Source organism: Stenella coeruleoalba, assembly GCF_951394435.1.
Source record: "Stenella coeruleoalba genome assembly, chromosome: 19".
In the NCBI taxonomy this organism is placed as follows: Eukaryota; Metazoa; Chordata; class Mammalia; order Artiodactyla; family Delphinidae; genus Stenella; species Stenella coeruleoalba.
Genome location: NC_137165.1, coordinates 37,209,819 through 37,230,974, shown reverse-complemented (window position 1 = coordinate 37,230,974; position 21,156 = coordinate 37,209,819). Strand labels below are relative to the sequence as shown.

The following is a 21,156-nucleotide window of genomic DNA, read 5'->3' as shown; positions in this document are numbered from 1 at the left end:
CAGACCGCCCCTCCCCCACCACACATCTGCCCTGCAAGGTGGGGTGCGGAGCTGGCTGTTCCCCGGACAAAATGTCTGCATAGCCCTAGCAGCTGATTACTCAGCTCCAAGCCTCACTTGAGTTTGGATGCCTGAACTTGCCTCTGGGACTGTATCCAGAGTCAATGGAATGCTATCCGGGTAGCTGAGGCCTGTGTAGATGAGGCCTTAGAGATCAAGGACTTCCCCAGAACTTATAAAGGATGTGGGTAGAGCGGGGAAGGGCCAGAGGAGACATACGCTGACTTCTTGCTTCCAAGGAGGTGATGATACACCCACTCTCTCTCCTCCCCGATCTGATAATCAGCTTTCTAGTTCTGTCTGACATCTAACCTCAACTCTTGCCGTTGTAGTGGTGGCAGATCTCCTCCCAGCTTTCTGTCCTTGGGACCACTGAAGCCTCTTCCTTCAGAGAAGGAAGGTGTTGCAGGTGTGTCCCACCCCTAATTCACCTGGGATGACTCTTTCCTTGCAGGTGGAGGTGGGTACGGTGCCTAGAGGGGACTGGTGTGGAAGGTAGGAGGCTGGGACCAGTGTGTGAGGATGGGCTTCAGACCTCTGCAAAAACTCCTCTGAACCCTGTTCCCAAAGTACCTGGTTTTCAAAGGTCGAAGGTCCCCCTTCGCCTGGGATCCCCTGTTCCAAGAGATGAGTAATGTTTTAACAATAAGGGTGGAAAAGAAAAATTCACTGACCCTAAAGTATTTCTCTTTCATATCTTCCCTTCTCTCCCATCTGTCTCCTGGCTTCTCCCATGCCAAGGAGGAGTGAAGAGGAGGGGCCCTTCAGCTCTATTCCCCCTTCTCCAGCCCTTTCTCCCACCCCTTCTCTGAGTAGCATTGCTGTTGGACCTGGGACAGCCAGGGAGAAATCCTATCAGCGAGTCCCTGGGCGACGGCTGTCTCTCCCCTTCCAAGATGAAAAAAGTTAGAGAGAAAAGTGGCTGCCTCCTCATGCCTCCCCTTCCCCCTTTCCTGGCCAGCTCGGATTGGTTAACAGGGGGGGAATTAAAGTTTCTTCTACCCCAAACTCAAAGTACAAAGGCCCCGGACAAATGCACAGAGACGGGCAGATGCAAGGACCCAGGCACAGGGACGTCATAAGGGCACACACACTGCCATAGAACAAAGTGCACGCACACACACACCAGCATACGTGGAGTGGGCAGAGCTGCATGTGAGACACACGTGAGCATGTGTACAGGAAACCTTCCATGGCGGTCCATGGACATATACAGAGAGGTACACTCCCAGGTTATATATTCACAGAGTGAAGCACAACACAAAGGGATGAACCAAGAGGAAATGCCCAGGGACTTAAACACATGCGAAAATAGACTGAAACATCCCCAGAAATGCACAGACTGGCTTCCCTGTGTGTGAGCTTCTCCCGCTCCCTTCTCGTTCCCACCCCCTTTTCCTGGCTGTCCGTCTCCTATTTTCTGAGAATATTTCCCTGGTAAGCAGTTGGGGAGAGAGACTGAATGGCCAAGAACCTGATAATTTGATTAGAACTTTATTTTCTTTGTTCCCTGAAGCCCTGCCTGCTTCCTTTCCTGAGCTCCAGCAAGAGCTCCCGTCCCAGCCCTTCCTGGCACATCCTGGGGCTCCCAGACGTAGCCATAGATTCCAGCCCTGGCACAGAAACCCAGAGGCTGTCCTCTCGGAGGGCTCCACTGAACCCTCTGCGCCCCTGCCCTGACAGCAACTCAAGGAGGAGGGATCTCAGGGGTCACAGGGTGGTGAGGAAAGCACTGCTTTGGTTCCTACTTACTGTGTAACCTCGGGCAAGTTACACACCCCCTCTGAAGCTTAGATAATTTCACTTCCTAAATCCTGTGTGTGTGTGTGTGTGTGTGTGTGTGTGTGTGTGTGTGTGTAAGGGGTTGATGTGTATCCACCACCACTTTCCATTGTAAAGCACAGCCTGTCTCTCCCATCAGACTGGAGGCTCCCGGAGTACAGGGCTTTGCTTCTCCCAGCAGAATGGATGCCTTCTGCAGCTCTTTTCAGTCCCCATAGTTTGATGTCTCTAAGGTACTCAGCCCCAGTGGCATCCTGGGAGACGTGTCTGCCAGCCCAGGAAGGGAAAGGAGTTGCCTTCAAGCTTCCTCCAAACACCAAGGTTTCTGATGCAACTCTGCGCAGTGCCAGGCCTTCAGTGTCTCTGGCCCCAAAATGGAGAGGTCACTTCATTTCCAGGGGACGGTTCTACTTTCTGTGGAATATATTCCTCCGAGCTTCATCAGAACCATGCCCTTTCAGAGTTCAGTTGAATTTTGGGTCGGGTCCTTCGGCCAGCCTGAGGACTTCCACTCTGGCTTGGAGCCCCCATTCTCTCCCTCTCCGCACGTCAAGCTGCTGAATAACATACAGGCCACATCATGAGGCCAGGAGCGTGGCATCTAGACGATCCCACTCCAGTCGTGAGGCTCCCTGGAGGGCATCGTTCCTTCCCCTCTCTGCTCAGGAGTCCCCTTGGCCTAGAAGCCTATGCCCGCGATCACCTTTTCTGTCCTGTCTGCCTGACCCATCAGGACTAGTGCTTCTTCCTCAGACTGGAGGTTGCCAGGGAGCAGGGCACTGGCCTCCCCTCTCCAACTGGGGGGCTCTCCCCTCGGTGGTTCCTTTCTCTGCCTGACCACCCCTTCCCCAAGCCTGATGCTCCCACTCTCTTTGGGGTGGAGGGCCTCAGTGCGTGGGGCTGGGCAGAGGACTAGGTGTGAGTGGGGGCCTGGGATCCTTGCCCAGGTCCCATCCCTCCCGCTTCCCACCATGCCTGCCACAGAACCACCAGACCACTCCTCTCAGGCTGGCCCCAGGAGCTGCTTTTTCTGCCCCTGCAAGCTGGGGCCTGCTGCAAACTCCTCCTCCCAGCCCTGGAGCCACCGGGAATTCTTTGCTCCAACAGATTCTGGGGGAAGCCAGACTGTGGGAGGCGGCTGACATGCCTCTGCTGGGCTCCTGTCACATTCCCCAAGCCCAGGGGGATCAGCTGGATCCACCAATGCAGGCTTCTTCCACCCCTGGTGACGTCCTCAGGTCCTCTTACCTCCTTCTCCAAAGCCTGAATCTGCCCTGGGACCATCCCTGGCTTCAACTCCCTCCCACTCCCAGCCCCTTGGCAGCCCCATCCAAACAATAAGAATTATTCCCCCAGCCCCTTGGAAAGTAAAATGTGTCTCCTCGTCCAGAGAAACTTCATGGAGTCTCTGGAATGCAGACGCACAGCTGAGAGGCCTTGGGCAAGTCCCTTTACCTTTCAGGATCTTTATTTCCTCACTGTGCAGTGGGGATAATGATCAGAATGATATCTCAGAAGGTCATGGAGGGGCTTCCCTGGTGGCACAGCGGTTAAGAATCTGCCTGCCGGGGCTTCCCTGGTGGCACAGCGGTTGAGAGTCCGCCTGCTGATGCAGGGCACATGGGTTCGTGCCCCAGTCCCACATGCCGCGGAGCGGCTGGGCCTGTGAGCCATGGCCGCTGAGCCTGCGCGTCCGGAGCCTGTGCTCTGCAACGGGAGAGGCCACAACAGTGAGAGGCCCGCGTACCGCAAAAAAAAAAAAGAATCTGCCTGCCAATGCAAGGGACACAGGTTCGAGCCCTGGTCCAGGGAGATCCCACGTGCTGCAGAGCAACTAAGCCTATGCGCCACAACTACTGAAGCCCGTGTGCCTAGAGCCCGTGCTCTGCAACACAGACAAGACACCGCAATGAGAAGCACACACACTGCAACGAAGATAGCCCCTGCTCACGGCAACTAGCAAAAGCCCGCGTGCAGTGACAAAGACCCAACGCAGACAAAAATAAATAAATTTATTAAAAAAAAAAAAAAGGAAGAAGGTCATGGAGACAGGGAGAGTGCACTCTTGGTGCACTGTGAAATACACCAGGTATGCCAGCGGATCACCAGGTATGCCAGGGGACATGGTGACCTATTCCTTTGCCCCAGTTCCCCCATCTGCCTAAATCCTCCTCTGTCCCACCAACTTACCACACAACGGTGAAGAGTATAGCCATCCCCAGGAACACGCACACAAGAAAAAAATGAAAGCCAGAGGCCTTAGTTCAAATCCAACTCTATGACCACGGTCAAGTTCCTTCCCCCTCCCCTTTTTCTTTGTTCTAATTGAGGTAACATCGGTTTATAACATTATTTAAGTTGGGGACGTTTCCTATCCTCTCTGTACCTCACCTTCCTCATGTGGGAAATGAAGATAATAATTAATAGCATGTGCTTCTTAGGGTGGTGAGAACTAAATGAGTTAAAACAACAAAAGGCGCTATAACACAGTCAGGATTCAGCACGGATTAGCTGTTAGTATTATCTCTGACTGCCAAGCGAGAAAAACCTTCTCTGTCCCTGAGATGTCTTGTGCAGATATCCCTGTTCCTCTGTTGGTCTCCACCTGTGAGCAGAACCCTAGTCTGACTGTCTTCCCCAAACACCCCACAGCGAGAGGGGTGGGCTGGACAGAAGCTGTTTTGTGAAGAGGGGAGGAAGTTGTGCAGGACACTGGCTGAAGGGTGAGGACTTCTGACTGTGCTTCCAGGACAGCCCTCTGAGCAGCCCAGGTGAGAATGTGCCTGAAGAGGTGAGATCATCCCGTACCAGAGTTAATGCAGAGGGAAGTGAAGTTCCCGACTTCTTCATTCATGAACGATTACCTCTGCTATAACCCCAGAAGCCCTCCTGCTAGACAAAAAAATCAGAGAAAAAGCAAAAGCAGAGAAAAAACAAAAGATTTCTTTTTAATGATATTTGACTGTATACCTAGAAAACTCAAGACGCCTTAGGGGGGAAAGATCTTCCAGAAGTAAGGAAATTTCGGTATAGTGGCTGGATACAAGATAGATATAGGATGCTGTTCACTAGTCTTACAATAAATGAGGGGAAATATTCCTGTTACAATGGAAACACAAATGAACGAACCGCTGCAAATATGTAGATGTGGAGAAGCAGCTCTTTAGCTGATTAGTAACTGAAAGATACAGGCGTACCTCGGCGATATCGCGGGTTCAGTTCTAGTCCACCACAATCAAAATGAATGTTGCGATCAAGCGAGTCACACAACTTTTCTGGTTTCCCTGTGCATAGAAGAGTTAGGTTTACACTGCACTATGGTTGTTCACACTATACTGTAGTCGATTAAGTGTGCAATAGCATTATGTCTTAAAAAAAACGTACCTTAATTTAAAAATAATGTTTTTGGAAAAATAGTGCTGCTAAACTTGCTCAACTCGGGGTTGCCACGACCTTCAATTTGTTAAAAAAAAGACGGCAATATCTGTGAAGTGCGATAAAACAAGGTGCGCCTGTGTTAAACCCTGCCCTCTTCCCTTCTGCTGGTGCTAAGGCCCAGCACAGGGGTCTGTCCTGGGTGGCTGTCCTTCCATTACATCTGAAGCATGTGGCAGACTTAGGCTGGAATCGAGAAAGGACTTTCGCAGTAGAGGGAGGAATTCTATATGAGACTCCCCCTCCTTAGGAGGAAGGGCCAACTTTGGGCCCATTGAGGGCACCTAGAACTCGCAAGGTCAACTGAGGAGTGTCCTAACTGCATAAAAGCTGGTTTCATCTAGAACCGACAGTATAGTTTATTGAGCTCCATCACTGGGCCAAGCTTTGTGTTAAGCCCTTTATATGTGTTATTTAATTTCCTCAGAAATCCTGAAAGATACATATGATTAGCTCCATTTTATAGATGAGGAAAGTGAGCCTCAGAGAGGGCAAATGACTTACCTGAGGACACACAGTGAATGAGCGTCAAAGTCAGGGTTAGAGCTCAGAAGTATTCATACGTGTGCCTGGGTGTTTGCACATGTGTGTCCTACTTTATGACACCCTGGTGTCTCCAAGGGCACAGGGCAGATCTGGGAACAGGAGGGAAAGCTGAGCCTGGCCCCCTCTCTGCTTCCTCTCCATTTCAGTCTTAGAGGCCATGGGGCGGTGAGAGGCCCGCAGGCCAGGGATTCAGGCTAGACTGGAGGACTGTAGGGGAAACCACTGAACCTCTTGAACCGCAGTTAACTCACCTGGGAAGTGGGATAATAATGGCACTGCCCTTGCCAGGCAGTTGAGACGGTACCTGTAAGAGCACCTGGCTTGGGGCTTGGTGCACGGAATGTGCTCCGTTAGCATCTTCACTGCTCAGATCTTGGGAGGATCTGAGACTGCACTTGGGAGACTCCCCTTCCTTACCAGCCAGCCTCCTGCTTTCCTCAGCTTTCCCCCGACCCTCCCTTAGCTGAGGGCATGTCATGCCCCCCTCCCCCATTGGTGATTCCTGAGCTCAGGGCAGGCCTGACTGGCCCCAGGGGTGGGCATGGGACAATGCCACACGCGTTGCATGATGTGGCCAGACGCCCTCAGTGCGCAGGGAAGGACACGCTGCTGCTGCTGCTTCTGCCACTGCCATTTACCAGGTGCAAGATGAGTGGGGGGATACCCCCTCCCCCGCCCCATCTAATCCTCCAAGGTGCGGGGTCTCTGGTCCCTGCCTACTCAGCAGACAATGCCAGTCCTGCCCCCATTTGCTCCAGGAGACAACCCAGGAATTGGGGCCTTGAGGCCCCGCCCCGTCTCAGTCCCCTCCCCAGCTTTGCCTCCTACCAGGGTGTCTATCCCAGCTGCCCTGGGTCCCTAAGTCACTCATTCTCTCAGACAGCCCACCTCCCCACACTCTCTCCTCTGCCAGGAGGTCTCCTAACTTCACTGCCCCTCCTTTGCTGTGTGACCTTGGGCAAGTAACACAGTCGCTCTGCGGCCACTTCCCGAAGAGATGATGCCTCGTGAGGGTGCAGTCACTGTTAGTTCCTTCAGTTGCTCAGAAGCAGAGATTGGTGATGGGGTGCCAGGTGCTCCTCTCCTTGTCTTGGTTGACCCCCAACAGCAGTTATCATTCCCCGCTCAGCCCCACACTCCCTCATCTGATGGGAGTGGGAGGGATTGTGTGAGGGGTCCCAAGAGCTCTTTTCACTTACTCATCTGGGCAGTTGATGTCCACTGAGTATCTTGCTCTCCAGTCAGCGCTACGCGCATGGGGTGGACACACCAAAGCCCCTGCCCTCATGCTTGATGTCCCAGTTCAAACCCTGCCCAGCTCTGCCCCCAGGGACCTTGGTATAAAAGACTTCCCCAGGCCCCTTGCTCTGCAGCCCAGCAACCCTCCCCAGGGTGAACAAAAATTCTCCACGTGGTCCATGCCCAGTGCTATAAGCAGGGGACGAGACAGTAAAGGCGAGACACAGGCTCTGCCTCCACAGAGCTAGGACTGGGGGCCTGGAAAGGATCACTCGGCTAGCAGTGACCAGCACGGCTGAGCGACAAAGGAGAAAGACAGGGGCTGGCCACCCGGGCTGGAGGTCCAAGGTTTCCCTGAGGAACTGACTTCTGGGGCTGGGGACTGGGCCCCTGAAAAGAGCTGGAGGCTGGCCTTCCTGACTCCCTGGCTCCAGCCTTCTCTGCCATCCCCCCAACCTGTTCCCTCTGGCCCAAGCCCCACCAGGGCCCCCATAAACATCGTCCTCCCACCCCTCTTCCCTGGGGCCAAGGAAACTCATCTCCAAGCACTTTTTGGCTTCTAAGCCTCCCAGCCTCAGGCTGCTGGGTGGTTGGTAAACAGCTTGTTAAGGTGATTAACGCTGCAATTAAAGCTGGAAAAACCGAGGCCAGGGTGCTGGCTGAAGGCTCTCCCTTCCCCTCCCCCTCTCTGTCATCCCCCTGCCCTCCTCTTCCATCCCCGCCGGGCTTGGTTGACGCTACTCAGTGTCCGGCTGGCCTCAGCTGCCCAGAATCCCTTCCCTGAGGAGGTTGGGGGCTCTGCTGGCCCGGGGAGTAAGTGGTAGTGATGGTGTATTGCTCAGGCGGGTGGTGTGCAGAGGCTGATTTGGGGTGAGGTCTCTAAGATCCACTAGTGCCTGGGACCCCTTAAAGGGAGGGGCCTCAAGGACAGGGGTAGAGACCATCCTTCTCGTCCACTTCCACAAGTGAGAAGGGCAGGGGCCGTCTCCTTCCAGTAGAGGGGCAGGAGTTTCCTTTCTCCAGGCTCTCAGAGTCAGGGTGGCTCCCAGCACGTCTGAGGGGCTGGGAAGTGGCAGACCCTGAGCCTTGCATCCGGGGAAGGTTTTAAGGACCCACTGGGTCCATGCCTCCCCTCCCTTCAGCATCAGCTCTAGCCAACCCGTGAGGGCCCTCGAGGTTCCTGCTCTCAGGCTCCCCCACAAACCTTCCTCTGCACCCCGTGAGTCCTAGGAGAGGAGTTATTCTGCAGGCGGGGTCTCCAGGGAGTATGTTCGCAGACCCCCATCTCTGCCTGTCATGCTGCCATCCTTCTTTCGAGGCATAATTCGAATCCCACCTCCCCCGTGAAGGCTTTCTACGTTTCCTTCCCACCCACCACCACCTGCCCCTGCCCTTTCCTCTGACAACCCATCCAGTCCCTCTGACTGCGTCAGGTTTGCCCAGCTGGGGGCCTGTCCAGGGTGGGCCCCGCTTCTGGCCATGGAGCTCGTAGCCCAGGTCTGCGCCTCCCTTCCCCAGGCTTCAGTCATCCGTGGTACCAGCTCCTAGAACAGTGCGTGGAACAGGGCAGGTGCTCAATAAATGTTGGTTGAATCCTTTTTGGAGCGCACCTAGAGATCGGTGGACCGACCAGTGTGGTAAGTGCAGCCAGAGGCCCGGGTCTGAATCAGGCACATTGAGGGTGGGATGGGGCAGGAGGCTAGGTGGGCAGTAAACTCCATCTCCACTGTCACCATCGTCAACGGCAACTTTGATACCCCGAGCAGTACGCCCCATGCGCTGGGTGCCTTGGGAAGCGTTTTACACATATTATCCATTTAGTCCTTGAGACAACTACCTGCCAGGCAGGTAGCACTATTCTTAGGTTACAGATGAGAAAACTGAGGCTTAGAAAGGTTAAGTGACTTGCCCAAGATCACACAGTCAGGAAAGCAGTGGAGGCAGGACTGACTCCAGGTCAGCTGACTCCAGCGTGCACATTCCTGACTACAGCGTTAAGCTTTTCCAAGCATCAGCCCTGGGGAAGAAGCCCAGCCCCTCCCGCCTCCACTTCTCCCAGGGAAGAACTCAGGGAGGAGGCCTGGAGGGTTGGGGTGGGCACAGCTGCCCAGCTCTCTGACACTCTGCCCTGGCGTCTTAGTAACCTGAGCTGCAGAAAAGCCCATGAAGAGCACGCATTCTCCAGACAGACCAGGGTTCAAATCCCAGCATTGCCATGTATTAGGTATGAGAACTTGACAGAGATTGGACCTCTCTGAGCCTCAGCTTCCCCATCTGAAAATTGAACACTATACCACCCCCCTCCCTGGCTGTTGCGAGGATAACATGCAAAGTGCCTGGCGTAGAGTAGGAGTTTAGCAAATCCAGCCCTTATTAAGGTTTGGAGAACAGTGATCCTCAGGGCAGACCAGGGTTCCCTCGCCCCCCTCTTCTTCCCTGAAGGTTGTCACGAGGCAACGGGTGTAGTCAAGAAGCACCTGGCAGAAGATGGGCTCGGCTGCCCCACCTAGGCACTCTGCCAGGTCCCCCACCCAAGTCCCTGTCCTCGTGGCTCTCCTACCCACCAGGGCTGTGAAGAGGGCCACCTGCCTGGCCTGGAGGTGAGGAGAGGAGGAAGGGGAGGTGAGGGGCGGGGCTGACCCTGAGGGAGGTCACCCGGGCAGTCAATCCAGCCTGACAGAGCAGGGATGAGCAGGGAGGAATTAGGGAGCTTACAACATCCTTTCATCCCGCAGCAGCCCGCCCGCCAGCCTGCCCGCCCAGCCTCCCTCCTTCCTTCCTCTCTCTTTCTGCCCTTTTTTTTCCCTCTCCCTCCCTTTGCTGGCAGCCCAGTCCTAATAAAATGCAGTGTCTCCAGTAAGTCTGCCCGGCTGCCGCCTCGCTGCTCCTGCCTGCACGCAGCCCTCAACCCAAACTGCTCAGCTCAGCCCCGCCTGGCAGCTGCCACTTAACCCTTGCCAGCCTGGCTGGCGTCCGTGGGCTGGAGGCCCTCCTCCCTTCCACCACCCTCGGGCGTGGTGGGAGGGGAGGCGAGGCGTATTTTCTGAGAGGCAGAGGGTGAGGTGAGGGCTGGAGGGCCCCCACGTTCTGGAGCCCTGCTGTTCCACAAGGCCCTTCTGTCTTCTGCCTTCTCAGCCTTATTCTGCCTTGTGCCTCACCGTAGCCACAGAGGCCAAAAGGGTCGGGATTGTTGTTCCCATTTGACAGATGAGGAAACTGAGATTCTGACAGAGAGGTTCCAGGCGAAGCTGGGTCACCTGGGCTGCTGGGTGGTGTTGCTGACTCCATCCTAGACTTTTTCCAGTACAGGGGCTGCCTATACCTGTGTGTGTGCACGGGATACTCGGGTGACTTGAGCGAGGTGTGTGTGCACCTGTGTACCCCTTGGAATGTACGATTTGTATATTTGTGTGATGCTACCATGTCTCAGGTGTGCGTTTGGGTCTGTGTACTGGCCTCAGAGGGCAACACGTTTGCCTGAGGTGGGAGTCCGTGTATGTGCGATGGTAGAGAGATGCATTTCTTGGTACGTGTGTGTATAAGCGAGAGAGGTGGCTTCACAAACGTGTGCGTGCATTCACGCTGTCTCCCATCTGTGCCAAGACGTTTGTTCACGCACACACCCCTCCGTTCCTCCTGCCACCTCCAGCTCTCCGTCCCCAGAGTCTGGCAGCTGGAAGAGGAGGGTGGCGGCACTGCTGGCCCAGGCCGGCAGCCGCAGCAGCAAGAGGGCTCTGAGTCAGGGCCCGAGCACTCCCAGGGAAGGTCAACGTGGAGACCCCTTGTCTGCTTCCATGGTCCAGCCTGGATCCCAGTGGCCTGGGGTCCCTGCCAGCTGTGGGACCAGTGGCGTTCCCCCTGCCTGAGGCCTCACCCTCACCCCCAGCTGAAAGGGATAGACAGGAGGGTGAGGGGCCAGGGCATGGAGGCAGGCGGTTTACACGCGTGTGCAAGCGTGTCTGCGTGTGAGCCCAAGATCACAGAGCAGCCCTGAGATGACCCGGTGGCAGTGGCGGAGGGGTGCTGGCTGGCAGGGGACGCCAAGCCACAAGCAGCGTGGAGTCAGGCGGGCCCAGGGCTGGGAGCCTCCACTCCCCAGACCGTGGGGGCAGCCATGGGGTCAGAAGCACCTACTACCCGGCGCCAGGCCCAGCCCAGTCCTCGAGCCCAGAGCCCCGGCACTAGGTCCCCAGGGCTCTGACTCCCCCAGGAGACCCTGGAGGCTCTGAGGGCTTTCCCCACCAGACGCCTTCCCCAACTCCCGGCCCTCCGCCGAGAGCGGCCTGCCTCTAGCCTCCAGTTCAAAGAGCTCAGTGGTTATTTTCTTCTTTTTTATTAATGTTATATATAAAGATGGGTCCAATAAGAAAGCAGAAATGAGAAGGCTGGGAGGGGGTGGGACTTGGCTTCGTTCCTCTACCCCTGGGGTGGGACTCTTCGAGATCCACCACGTGTCTCCTCTCGCCTGCACCTCCCACAAACCCAAATCCAGCCGGAGCCCACATCTGTTTCTCTCAGCTCGCGACGCACAGGCAGGTACATCCAGGAGGAAAGGGCCGCATAAATAGGAAACCACAGTAGAGAGGAGGCTGCTTCTCTCTGTTGCTTTAAAAAAAAAATACATACTATATATATATATATATAGCTACAGTCTTCTACGTCTCCTTTTCTTCGATGTTCGACCACATCAGGGGTGGAGGAAAGTTAGCTCTGGGGGGCGTCTGGGCCAGGAAGGGGCAGTGCCACTGACCCTTCAGACAGCCACCCCCTCACCCCTAAAGGCACCGAGTTATAACCCTTCCCATGTGCCCCGTGCACCTCACCCGACATTCTCCGTCTTGGTGGGAATTATCCGTTTCCAAGGCCACCGGAAAGGGGGTGTTTTGGGGTTTGCCTTGCCTTGGAGATTTGGGGTTTGGCGCCAAAACTGCCAACTTACTGGAGGAGAGGAATAGTGGGGTGCGGGCGAGCAGAGGCACCCACGCAGGGGAGATTGGTCCTATCTGTTAACAATGCCCTTTGTCTTCCTGTTTTTCAACAGCTTTTGAAACCAAAGTTGTGCAAAGTCCTGTACATGGAAGAAGAATTGGGTCCTCGGGAGGGATGCCTGGGACCCGCCCCTCCTCTCCGACCAAAGCGGGGGAGGGGAGGTGCTCCTTGAGTTCTCTCTAAAGCCACAAATATTAAAAGCTTCCCTTACTTGGGGGCTTTTCTTTGGTTTAACCCTCAAACCCTAAATGAGGGCTAAAAGTTCAGGGCGGGGCTCGTTGAGGTCCCCACCCTGAGTCCCAGTCTCAAGGTTCAATGTCTTTTTGGCAGAGGGAATGCTCAGTTAAGGGGCAGCCCAGGTCCCCATGGCAGGAACTTAGGCCTGGCAGGTCCCAGAATCCACAGTGCCTGGTGCCCCAGCCCAGGCCTGACCTGAAGACGCTCCGCGGTGCCCCCAGTGCCCAAGGAATCCAGTCTAGGGACTCGGTACTAAGTTTTAGAATCTGGAAGGTGATGAGCCATTTAAAGCCAATCCAGCCTCTTGGAGCAGAAGGGAAACAGCTGTCCCAGCTGCAGTGAAGTTCCCAAACATCTGGAGGGGCACCCCAGTGTCTAGGCAGGGGAAGGGAAATTCAGGGGGCATCCTTGGTCCATGCAAATTTCATCTGGAAGCTCTTGGGTCCCTGGAGGAAGGGGCAAGGGAAGGAGGAGAAGGGGTGTCCTTTCCCTGGTGCTCCTCGATGATTCCTGAGTGTCGGCTAGGACGGAGGCGCCTTCTGCTTGGTCCTGCGGTTCCTTCGTGAGAGGTTCAGGCCAGGTGGGTGCTCAGTACACAGCCCCAGGGTTGGGCGGGGGCCCGGGGGAGGCATGGTGCAGGGCGGCTGGTTGAGGCGGCGGCTGCTGTAAGTGGGGTCCACTCAGGTTCTGTGCATGGTACCAGGAGTTGGTGGGGTCGTCCAGGTAGCTGGGGGAAGCACTGTACGGGAGCGGCGGGGGCAGCTGGCTGCGGGCGGGGGCTGGAGTCGAGTGGGAAGAGGTGTCCCAGAGGGCGGGTGACGGTGGTGAGTTGCAGGCCATGGAATCACTGTTATTGGGGCTGTGCTCCAGGGGCGCCTCCCCGTTCTTGTACAGCTTCTTGAATTTGGAGCGGCGGTTCTGGAACCAGATTTTCACCTGCCCCAGAGAAGAAAGGGGGAGCTAGTTAGCCTCGCAGAACGCTGAGTGAAAACCCATGGGGGAACCCAGCCTAGAGAGGGCAAGGCCAGCACCCACCGTCACACGAGATCCAGGCAAAACCCAGGCACCCGAACCCCCAGGCCAGCATCTTTTTTCTGTCGGGGACAGAACTTCGGCCAGGAACTACTGACTGCCTAGGTCCAAAGCGTGTGACCTTGGGGAAGTTACTTAACCTCTCTGGTTCTTGCTTTCCTCATCTACAAAATGGGGCTGGTGGCAGCACTATTACCTACGTCCTAGGGTTATTATGATGCTCAAATAAGTTAAGACAAATGAAGAACTCAGAACAGCCAGCCATCCTACTGACGTAGTAAAGCACTGAAGAAAAGGCAGCCCAGGTGGGAGATGGGCGGTTTGTGGTATTTTGTTCACATTGGAAACCCAGAAGCAGAGGTGCACAGATACACAGAGACAAACGCACACCCGCATAAGCATCTCCACGCGCGGCAACGTACGCACTCACAGCTTCACACACGAGACACCAGGCTATAAAGATACACACACGCTCAGATACAGCCAGATAAACACCCTGCAGAGGTGAGCACCCACGTTCACACACTCAGGAGCCCTCCAGGGCTGGCTAATGGGGGTGACCTGGGGACTCGGGAGCAGGCGAGCCATGATTCCCCAGATTTCCCTTGGGGTTTCTCCCCCTCCCCCTGCTGCTCTCCACCCCATGACTGGTACAAACAATGAATCAGCTCCTCACCGGGTGACCCAGATTCCCGGCGGACCAGGCCCCACGCAGCCGCAACCCAGGCCCGTCTGTCAACACCTGTAGGGAGCCAGGCGTCCGCCACTCCTCCCCTGAGCAGTGACAGGCTGCTGGGGGCTTTAGGGACAGACTGGGGGTGGGGGAGTCCCACCTCCGAGTTCCTGTCCGCCTTTGTGGGGAACCTCTGTTCCTGGCTCCGGGCACACACAAAGGGGTGGAGCACTGGGTGCCGAGCAGGAATGCAGTCTTTTGATAGAAGCACACATTTCTGTACATGCACTCACCCCCGTGCCCAGTCAAGTACATCTGCCTTGCCATCTATAAGCACAGTGACCCGTTTCGGGTCTCACTCCTTAAGTGTGCTTTCCCACATGTACACAGATCCATTCGCCTGTATGCAAATATATACGTGAATACACGTATATGTACACCGCTTACACACACATGCCCAGCCTGGGGGGAAACACGGTGGAGACTCCTATCAGTAACCAACCCTGTGAGTGACCCACACTGTTGGGGGCCTGTGGGCGCTGTCAATTCTGGGGTACAGGGAGGACATCTCTCCTTGTGAGAGACTCAGTCGCACAGGTTCACAATATGCACGCCTGCACACGTGCTAATGCACAAACTTCTAACAGAGGCTGAGATCTGGGGGCCCCTCCACCCACAGGCAAGGGTTTCAAGGCCCTGCGGGGAACTTAAGAGATGGCCATCTAGGCTCAGCAGCGCCTGGGGAGTCCCGGGGTCCCGCGGGGCCCCACCGAGTCCTCGCGGCCCTCGACCGTCCACCACTGACCTGCGTCTGCGTGAGGCCCAGCTGCGCGGCCAGCTCGGCGCGCTCGGGCAGCGCCAGGTACTGGGCCTTCTGGAAGCGGCGCTGCAGGGCGGCCAGCTGGTAGCTGGAGTAGATCGTGCGCGGCTTTCGGACCTTCTTGGGCTTCCCGTTCACCATGCGCACCTCGGCTTCCGGTTCCTCCTTCACGGACACTGAGGGCAACGCACGGGTCAGTGGGCGGCTCAGCCTCGGCCTGCGACCCCGGGGCCCTCATGGGCCCCGCGGGACACCCCACCCTCCGGCCCACCTACTCACCCCGGGACTTCCCGGCTGCTCGCTCCGCCGCCGGCGCCCCGGGTGGGAGCTGCGGCTACAGTGCCGGGCCGGCGGCCGCCCGCGACGCGGCGCTTCCCCGCTCCCAGCTCCGCGCCCCCAGAGCGCGGTCCCGGCGCCAAGCTACCACCGGACGCGCACGGCCGCCGCCTCGCTCTCCGCAGCTCCCGCCACCGTCTGCCCGCCGCCCTGTCACCCGCACCACGCTGTCGGTCGCTTCTCTCCCTCCTTCCCTTCCGTCCTCCCTTCCTTTATTGTTCTTTAAACTTTTTATTTTAGAATAGTTTTAGATTTTCAGAAAAGTTGCAGACACATCAGACGCCCTTCTTCTTTCCTTCCTTCGCCCTTTCCTCTGTTCCTTTCTTGTGTCCTTTCTCTCACTTTGTCTCTCCACTTTTACGCTGACTCCACTTTGCTCTTTTTCAGTTTCTCCACTGTCCACTGCTGCTTCCTTCCCTGTTCCGGTAATTCTGAGGGGTCTCTCTCCGTGTCCCCCTCACCTTTCTCCCTCCCCCCCAGCCCAGATCCAAAGCGGGGTCGCAGAGCTTCCAGCGCCCGCTGCCTACCCGCCAGCCCTCTACAGCCCGATGGAGGACCGCCTGCTGAAGTGCCCGGAGAGCACCTGGAGCAGGAGGTTCTCTGACATCCACAGCCCCTGCGTCCTCGCCTCGCTCACCCGGATCCTCACCCAGGACCACGGCGCCGCACACGCACCACGCCCCGAAGGCGCGCAGTCTCGGGACTGGAAGGTCGTCTGTCCCCTCTGGGGGTCATCTAGCCCACCTTCTCTAACTTCGGACAGGTACATTGCTTACCCGGGGCGCCTCCCTAGATTTCCGCTCCAATTCCTCGCCTTTCTCTCGCTCGCTCGGGAACCTCCCCGTGTCCCCCACTCTCCCGCGACCCTGTGGTCCTCACCTGGGTCCTGCGCGGGCAGTGGCTGTTCCCGGTAGGCTCCGTATTGCCGGTAGGAGGTTCCGTAGGTATACTCGGACTTGGGCGAATACGCGCCCGTGCCTGCAAGCCCGTTGAGGTTGAACTGGTGGTGGTAGGTGTAGGGGTTCACGGTCTGGCCATAGGGCTGGCCCGAGTAGTAGTCGTGCTGGGGAGCGCTGTAGTAGCCCAGGTCAGTGACGGAAGACTCCGGCAGGGTGGGCGAGTCCTTGGAACCCGCATGGCAGCTGAGCGAGCTGGAGATATCGGTGAGGATGCTGCTGAGCTTGCGATCGAAGGAGCCACTCATCCTGGCGGGCGCCGCGCCACCCCCCGGGCTGGCCTCGGCCGGAGCGCCGGAACCGGCAGGAGCGCGGGGGAGGCGGAGGAGACGAGGCGGGGGTGCGTGTCCGGAGGGCAAGGGGAGGGCCCGGCAGCGTCTCTGGGGAGGGTCGGCCGAGGGGCGCTTAGACCATCGCCGGGCTTCCGGCGGTCGCGGCGCGCCTCTCGTAGCGTCCCAAGCCACAGTCAAATGCTACCAGCTCCGCCCGGCCAGCCGGTTATAGACTCAATAGTGGAGTCGCAGAGGGAGGCCCCAGCGCTCTGATTGGCTGCAAGTCTTGCCTTCCAGGCAAAACATGCTCTTGAGCTCTTTCGTTCCTCTCTCTCTCTCTCTCTCTCTCTCTCTCATTCTTTGTTGTTACCCAACACACACACACACACACACACACACACACACACACACACACACTCACACTCACACAGACCCCTCTGTTCCTCCTCCTGTGGGTCCCTCCCTCAGCCCAGATAAACCCCCAGTGTCTCTGAAGGAAAGAGTGGGAGGAGGGTGTCTATCTGTAGAGTCCCCAGGATCCTTCAGTCTGTCTGTCTCTCTGGCTGCGGGTGGAAGGTGGGCTCAGGTGCGACAGAGAAGGAGGGGAATTTGCCTATTGGGTGTTTGTGGAGGGAGGTGGTCCAAGGTGTGTGTGGGGGGAAATGACAGGCAGATAAACACGCCCAAAGTAGAAGCCCCCAGGGCTCCTGATAATGTTCTAATTTCTTTTAAAATCAGAAGAAAGGAGAACATTTTAGGTTGAAGAAAATGGTTGAGTGTATATTCATATATTTATTGTCTTTACAGCAATGCAGTCATAAAGTGTAATTCAAAATATATATATTCTTAATGGAGGAAGGGGCCCATCAGGCAAAAGTGCCCTGGGCCTATGAAAGTCATCACTGGGTCCAGGGAGGGTCCTATTGGAGAGGGCCTGGTAGGCAGGTGTGTGGGTGAGGGGCTTATAGAGAGGGTGGAGGTGCACAGCCTGTGTGTGGCGATGTTAACGTTATCTCCAAAACTTTCAGAGATGGCCTAGGCTTGCTGGAGGGAACAGGGAACCTGGGGTCCCCATGAGGATGGGCGGGACACAGGCTGGATATCTGTGTGCTTCGGTAAGTTTGGGGGCAGATTCTGTGTATCGGGGACAGCGCCGGGGGAGTGTGGGCCTTTTTAGAGGTCAGGGGTAGGGGATGCGTGTACTTGAGCTGTGTGACGGGAGGATTTCAAGTGTTCCGCAGTAGGTACAGAGTTCATTTACCTGCAGAGAATGTACGTGAGTGCAGGAGTGTGAGTGTGAGAAAGTGTACCAGTGTATATGGGGGGGCTGTAAGCAGTGTGAGTGGAGGACCATGGGATGGGGTGTCTGTGTGTGAAAGTGTAGTTGTAAACCTATGTACATAGAACTCAGCACCTTCCCGATCTCCGGCAGTTGGGAACCATGATGCTCCACTGAACCCCCTCCCCACAAGAAAGCTCTGAAGAAGAGGCTCTGCTCCCCGGGGACCCCCACCTCCCAGTTCTGTCTAGCCCCCAAGGCCAGGCCTCTAGGGCATCCAAATGGTTCCCAACGCTTCAGCGCATTTATCCATTCCACTCTCAATTCTGTTTCTCCGCCTTTCTTGGTGGGGGGAGGGGGAGCTCCTCCAAATATCATTTCCTTGCTGCATATAACGTTCACGCAGGGCTCCCCGTCAATTCTTCTCCTGTCCCCTTTCCCTGCCTGGACGGCTGACGCGTCCCAGGGACACGCAGTGCCAGCGCTCCACCTTCTGGTCAGTCCTGGCCTCTGCGGCCTCCCCAAGTCTCGCCCAGCCCCGAGGAAGGGTCTCCTTCATAGACTCTGTCCGGTAGAGAAGCGTGCAGGGGGCTCTGTGCCCCTTGCCAAAGTCAGACCGCCAGGGCGGGCTGCCAGGGTTCTAAGGGCTTTGATAGCTGCCGTTGGCTGAGACAGAGGGCCACAGTCCGCGGGCCGAGGGGCAGGAGTGCCCGCCAGGTCCAGGTGGCTCCGGGGAGGCGTGGGAAAGGTGGGGGCGGGGGGCGGGCTAGGGGAGAGCTATCTGTCTATCTCCGCGTCCCCCCAGCGCCTATCGCCCGCCGCTCCGAGCCCGTGGCGGGACGAGTTACCACCCGCTCTGGATGCCCTCTGTTCTGTTGCCAAGAGGGCGCCTAGAGAGCCCGCGGCGCTGGGGGCAGGAAGGGCACTGGGCAGGCCGGCTCCCCCTCCCAGGATGAGAGCGGGGGAGGCGGGCAGGGCCTGCTTTGGACCTCCCAGCTCTCCAAAGCGTCGGATAAGCCCCTTCGCGGGGGCTCATTCATTCATCCATCCATCAACTGAGACAGAGAAGGGCCAGGTAATTCAGAGAAAGCAGAGAGTCGATCTTCCTCACGCGGTTCTCACAAAGGCCTCACTCCCTTCCCTCCTCACTGCCGCTCCTGAGTAAAGTGAAAGAGCACTGGGCTGGGAGTCCGGAATCCTGGAATCATGAAAGGGTGGTGGTGATGGTGGGTTATGTTAGGATAATTTCTATGCTGCATTCTGCTCTGAAAGTCCAAGAGTTCTAGAAGTGGATTAAAACTGCAGCATTAGGGACTTAAGCGAGCAATTAAACAATTGGTAATGTGAGGTTAGTATCTGGTGCCCCATTGCCTTCTGTGCTCCAAGACACCAGGGACTGCATCTGTCCAGTTCACTACTACCTTCCAGTTACATAGGGCAGGTCCTGGCACACACAACCTCAGTGCTCAGTAGATGTTTGTTGAATGAATAACTGAGACCCCCTAATACTGGAGAGGGGCTGAATCATCTTGGCTGGGTATGCTTGTGGGGTTAGGAAAAGGGGCGGCATGGAGTCCCACTCCATGGAGTGGTTAGGAAAAGGGGCGGCATGGAGGCACCGGCGTCAAGCTGTCCCACTCTAGCGCAGAAGCAGCTTCCCAGATGGGGCCATATGGCCCCAAAGGGGCCTGTCAGACCAGCAGGACTGAAGCCACCAGCCACTGGGCTGGCACCTGCCAGCTCAGGGTGACGAGGTTGCCAGAGGATACAGTGGGACCAGTGCCACCCACTGCACCTCGCCCGAGCCAACAAGATGAGCAGGTGTCAGCCTGGCCAGAGTCCTGCCCCTGGTGGAGGGGTGATGGAGGGGCAGTCAGTCAGGTGCCTCTGGGAGGCTGGTGGGAGGGAGAAGGGGCAGTGCTGGCCAATGCCCAGGTCAGAGTCCATTGCCCACCCTCTCTCTGGCATGAAAACAGGTACCTTGTTGAAGCAGGCTGTTCCCTGAAGCCTAAGTATTATGCCACCTGGGCACGGCCACAACAGCTGGTCTCACAGAGTGCCAGGTCTGAGGGGAGGAACTTAGGAAGGAGGACGGAAGCAGAGGGTGAGCCGGCCAGCCCTTGCTCTCTTCATTGCCTGGTGAGCTGGCGCCATCTAGTGGTCACTGTGAGGAGGCGAGTCCAGCTCTACTGGGGAGACCTGGGAAGCGGGCCACCTGTGGGACCCCACCAACATCCCCAGAAGGAATGTTATCTTTACTTATCGTAGGAGCCCTGTCAACACTAAATGTTCACTTTCATCATCACCTTGCCTTACTCTGCAGCTGCCGCCTCTCCCTCCTCCCACCCGTTCTTGTCCAGCCAGTGGCTCCTTCCTTTAGGTTTCTCATGAATAAATCAAAAAGTGGAGTATTAGGGGCTTCCCTGGTGGCGCAGTCGTTGAGAGTCCGCCTGCCGATGCAGGGGGCGCGGGTTCGTGCCCCGGTCCGGGAGGATCCCGCGTGCCGCGGAGCGGCTGGGCCCGTGAGCCATGGCCGCTGAGCCTGCGCGTCCGGAGCCTGTGCTCCTCGGCGGGAGAGGCCACAACAGTGAGAGGCCTAAGTACCGCAAAAAAAAAAAAAGTGGATTATTAGATGGCCTCTGAGGTCCCTTCAAGCTCTGATGTTCTAAGATGTTTAATTCTAGAGCTCTTGTCTCTTAAGGGGGAAATTCCCCCTACCTTTTCACCAACCCCCTTGGAGATCCACCCCAGGCCTTCAGCACTTTGCAGCCGGGATGTTTTTCTTCTTTCTGGGGTCCTTCATCCATCCAACGAATCCTTCCTGAGCTTCTACCATACTAGGTTCTGGGGATGGAGTAGTGAACAAGGCACACACAATGGCCTCCTCCACGGAGCCCAAGGTTTAGTGGGGGAAGTGGATACACATGCAGCCAGTTTCACTACAGTGAGTGTGGTATGTGCTGGGATGGGGGCAGCACACGCTGCTGTGACAGCCCAAGGGGGCCCAAACCCTGTGTGGAGGTGGGAGGATATCTGAGCTGAGGCTTGAAGTGTGGGCCTCGGCCAGGAAGAGCAGGGATGAGGGGGTGGAGAGGGTTCCGGCCAAGGGAAAAGCCTGTGCAAAGGCTAGTGAGACTTCCTGGGGCATAGCGCTGGGGCTGGAGTGGAGTCAGAGCCCCAGAACACAGAGCCCCTGGGACTCCAGAGCAGGAGGGTGGGCTTCATCTGGAGGCTTTAGGAAATCACTGAAAATTTTTAACCAGGGGAGATCGGATTTTCATTCCAGAAGAGTCCCTCTGGCAGCTGTGTGGGGTTGACTCAGAAGGACAAAATTGGAGGCTGGGAGGCTGCTGCAGAAGCAGGGGAGAGGGGGGAGCTGGGTCTGGGTTAAGGAAGAGGCAGTAGAGGTGAAGAGAAGTGGGTGAATTTGAGACATGGTTAGAAGGTAGAGTGATAGTGCTTGGCTGTATATGACAAGGAGCGGGTAACAGCAGGGAATA

General features: G+C 56.7%; 1 protein-coding gene across 1 annotated transcript; it reads right to left on the bottom strand.

Moving 5' to 3' along the window:
- Positions 1 to 12,876: 12,876 nt before the first annotated feature.
- On the bottom strand, positions 12,877 to 16,589 carry DLX3 (distal-less homeobox 3; the record flags this gene model as incomplete). The annotated part of the gene is made up of 3 exons (XM_079903980.1): positions 16,029 to 16,589; positions 14,799 to 14,989; positions 12,877 to 13,224 (listed from the first exon to the last, which is right to left on the bottom strand). The coding sequence occupies exons 1-3, from the start codon at positions 16,351 to 16,353 to the stop codon at positions 12,877 to 12,879; spliced, it is 864 nt and encodes a 287-aa protein (XP_079760106.1). The 5' UTR covers positions 16,354 to 16,589.
- Positions 16,590 to 21,156: the final 4,567 nt, after the last annotated feature.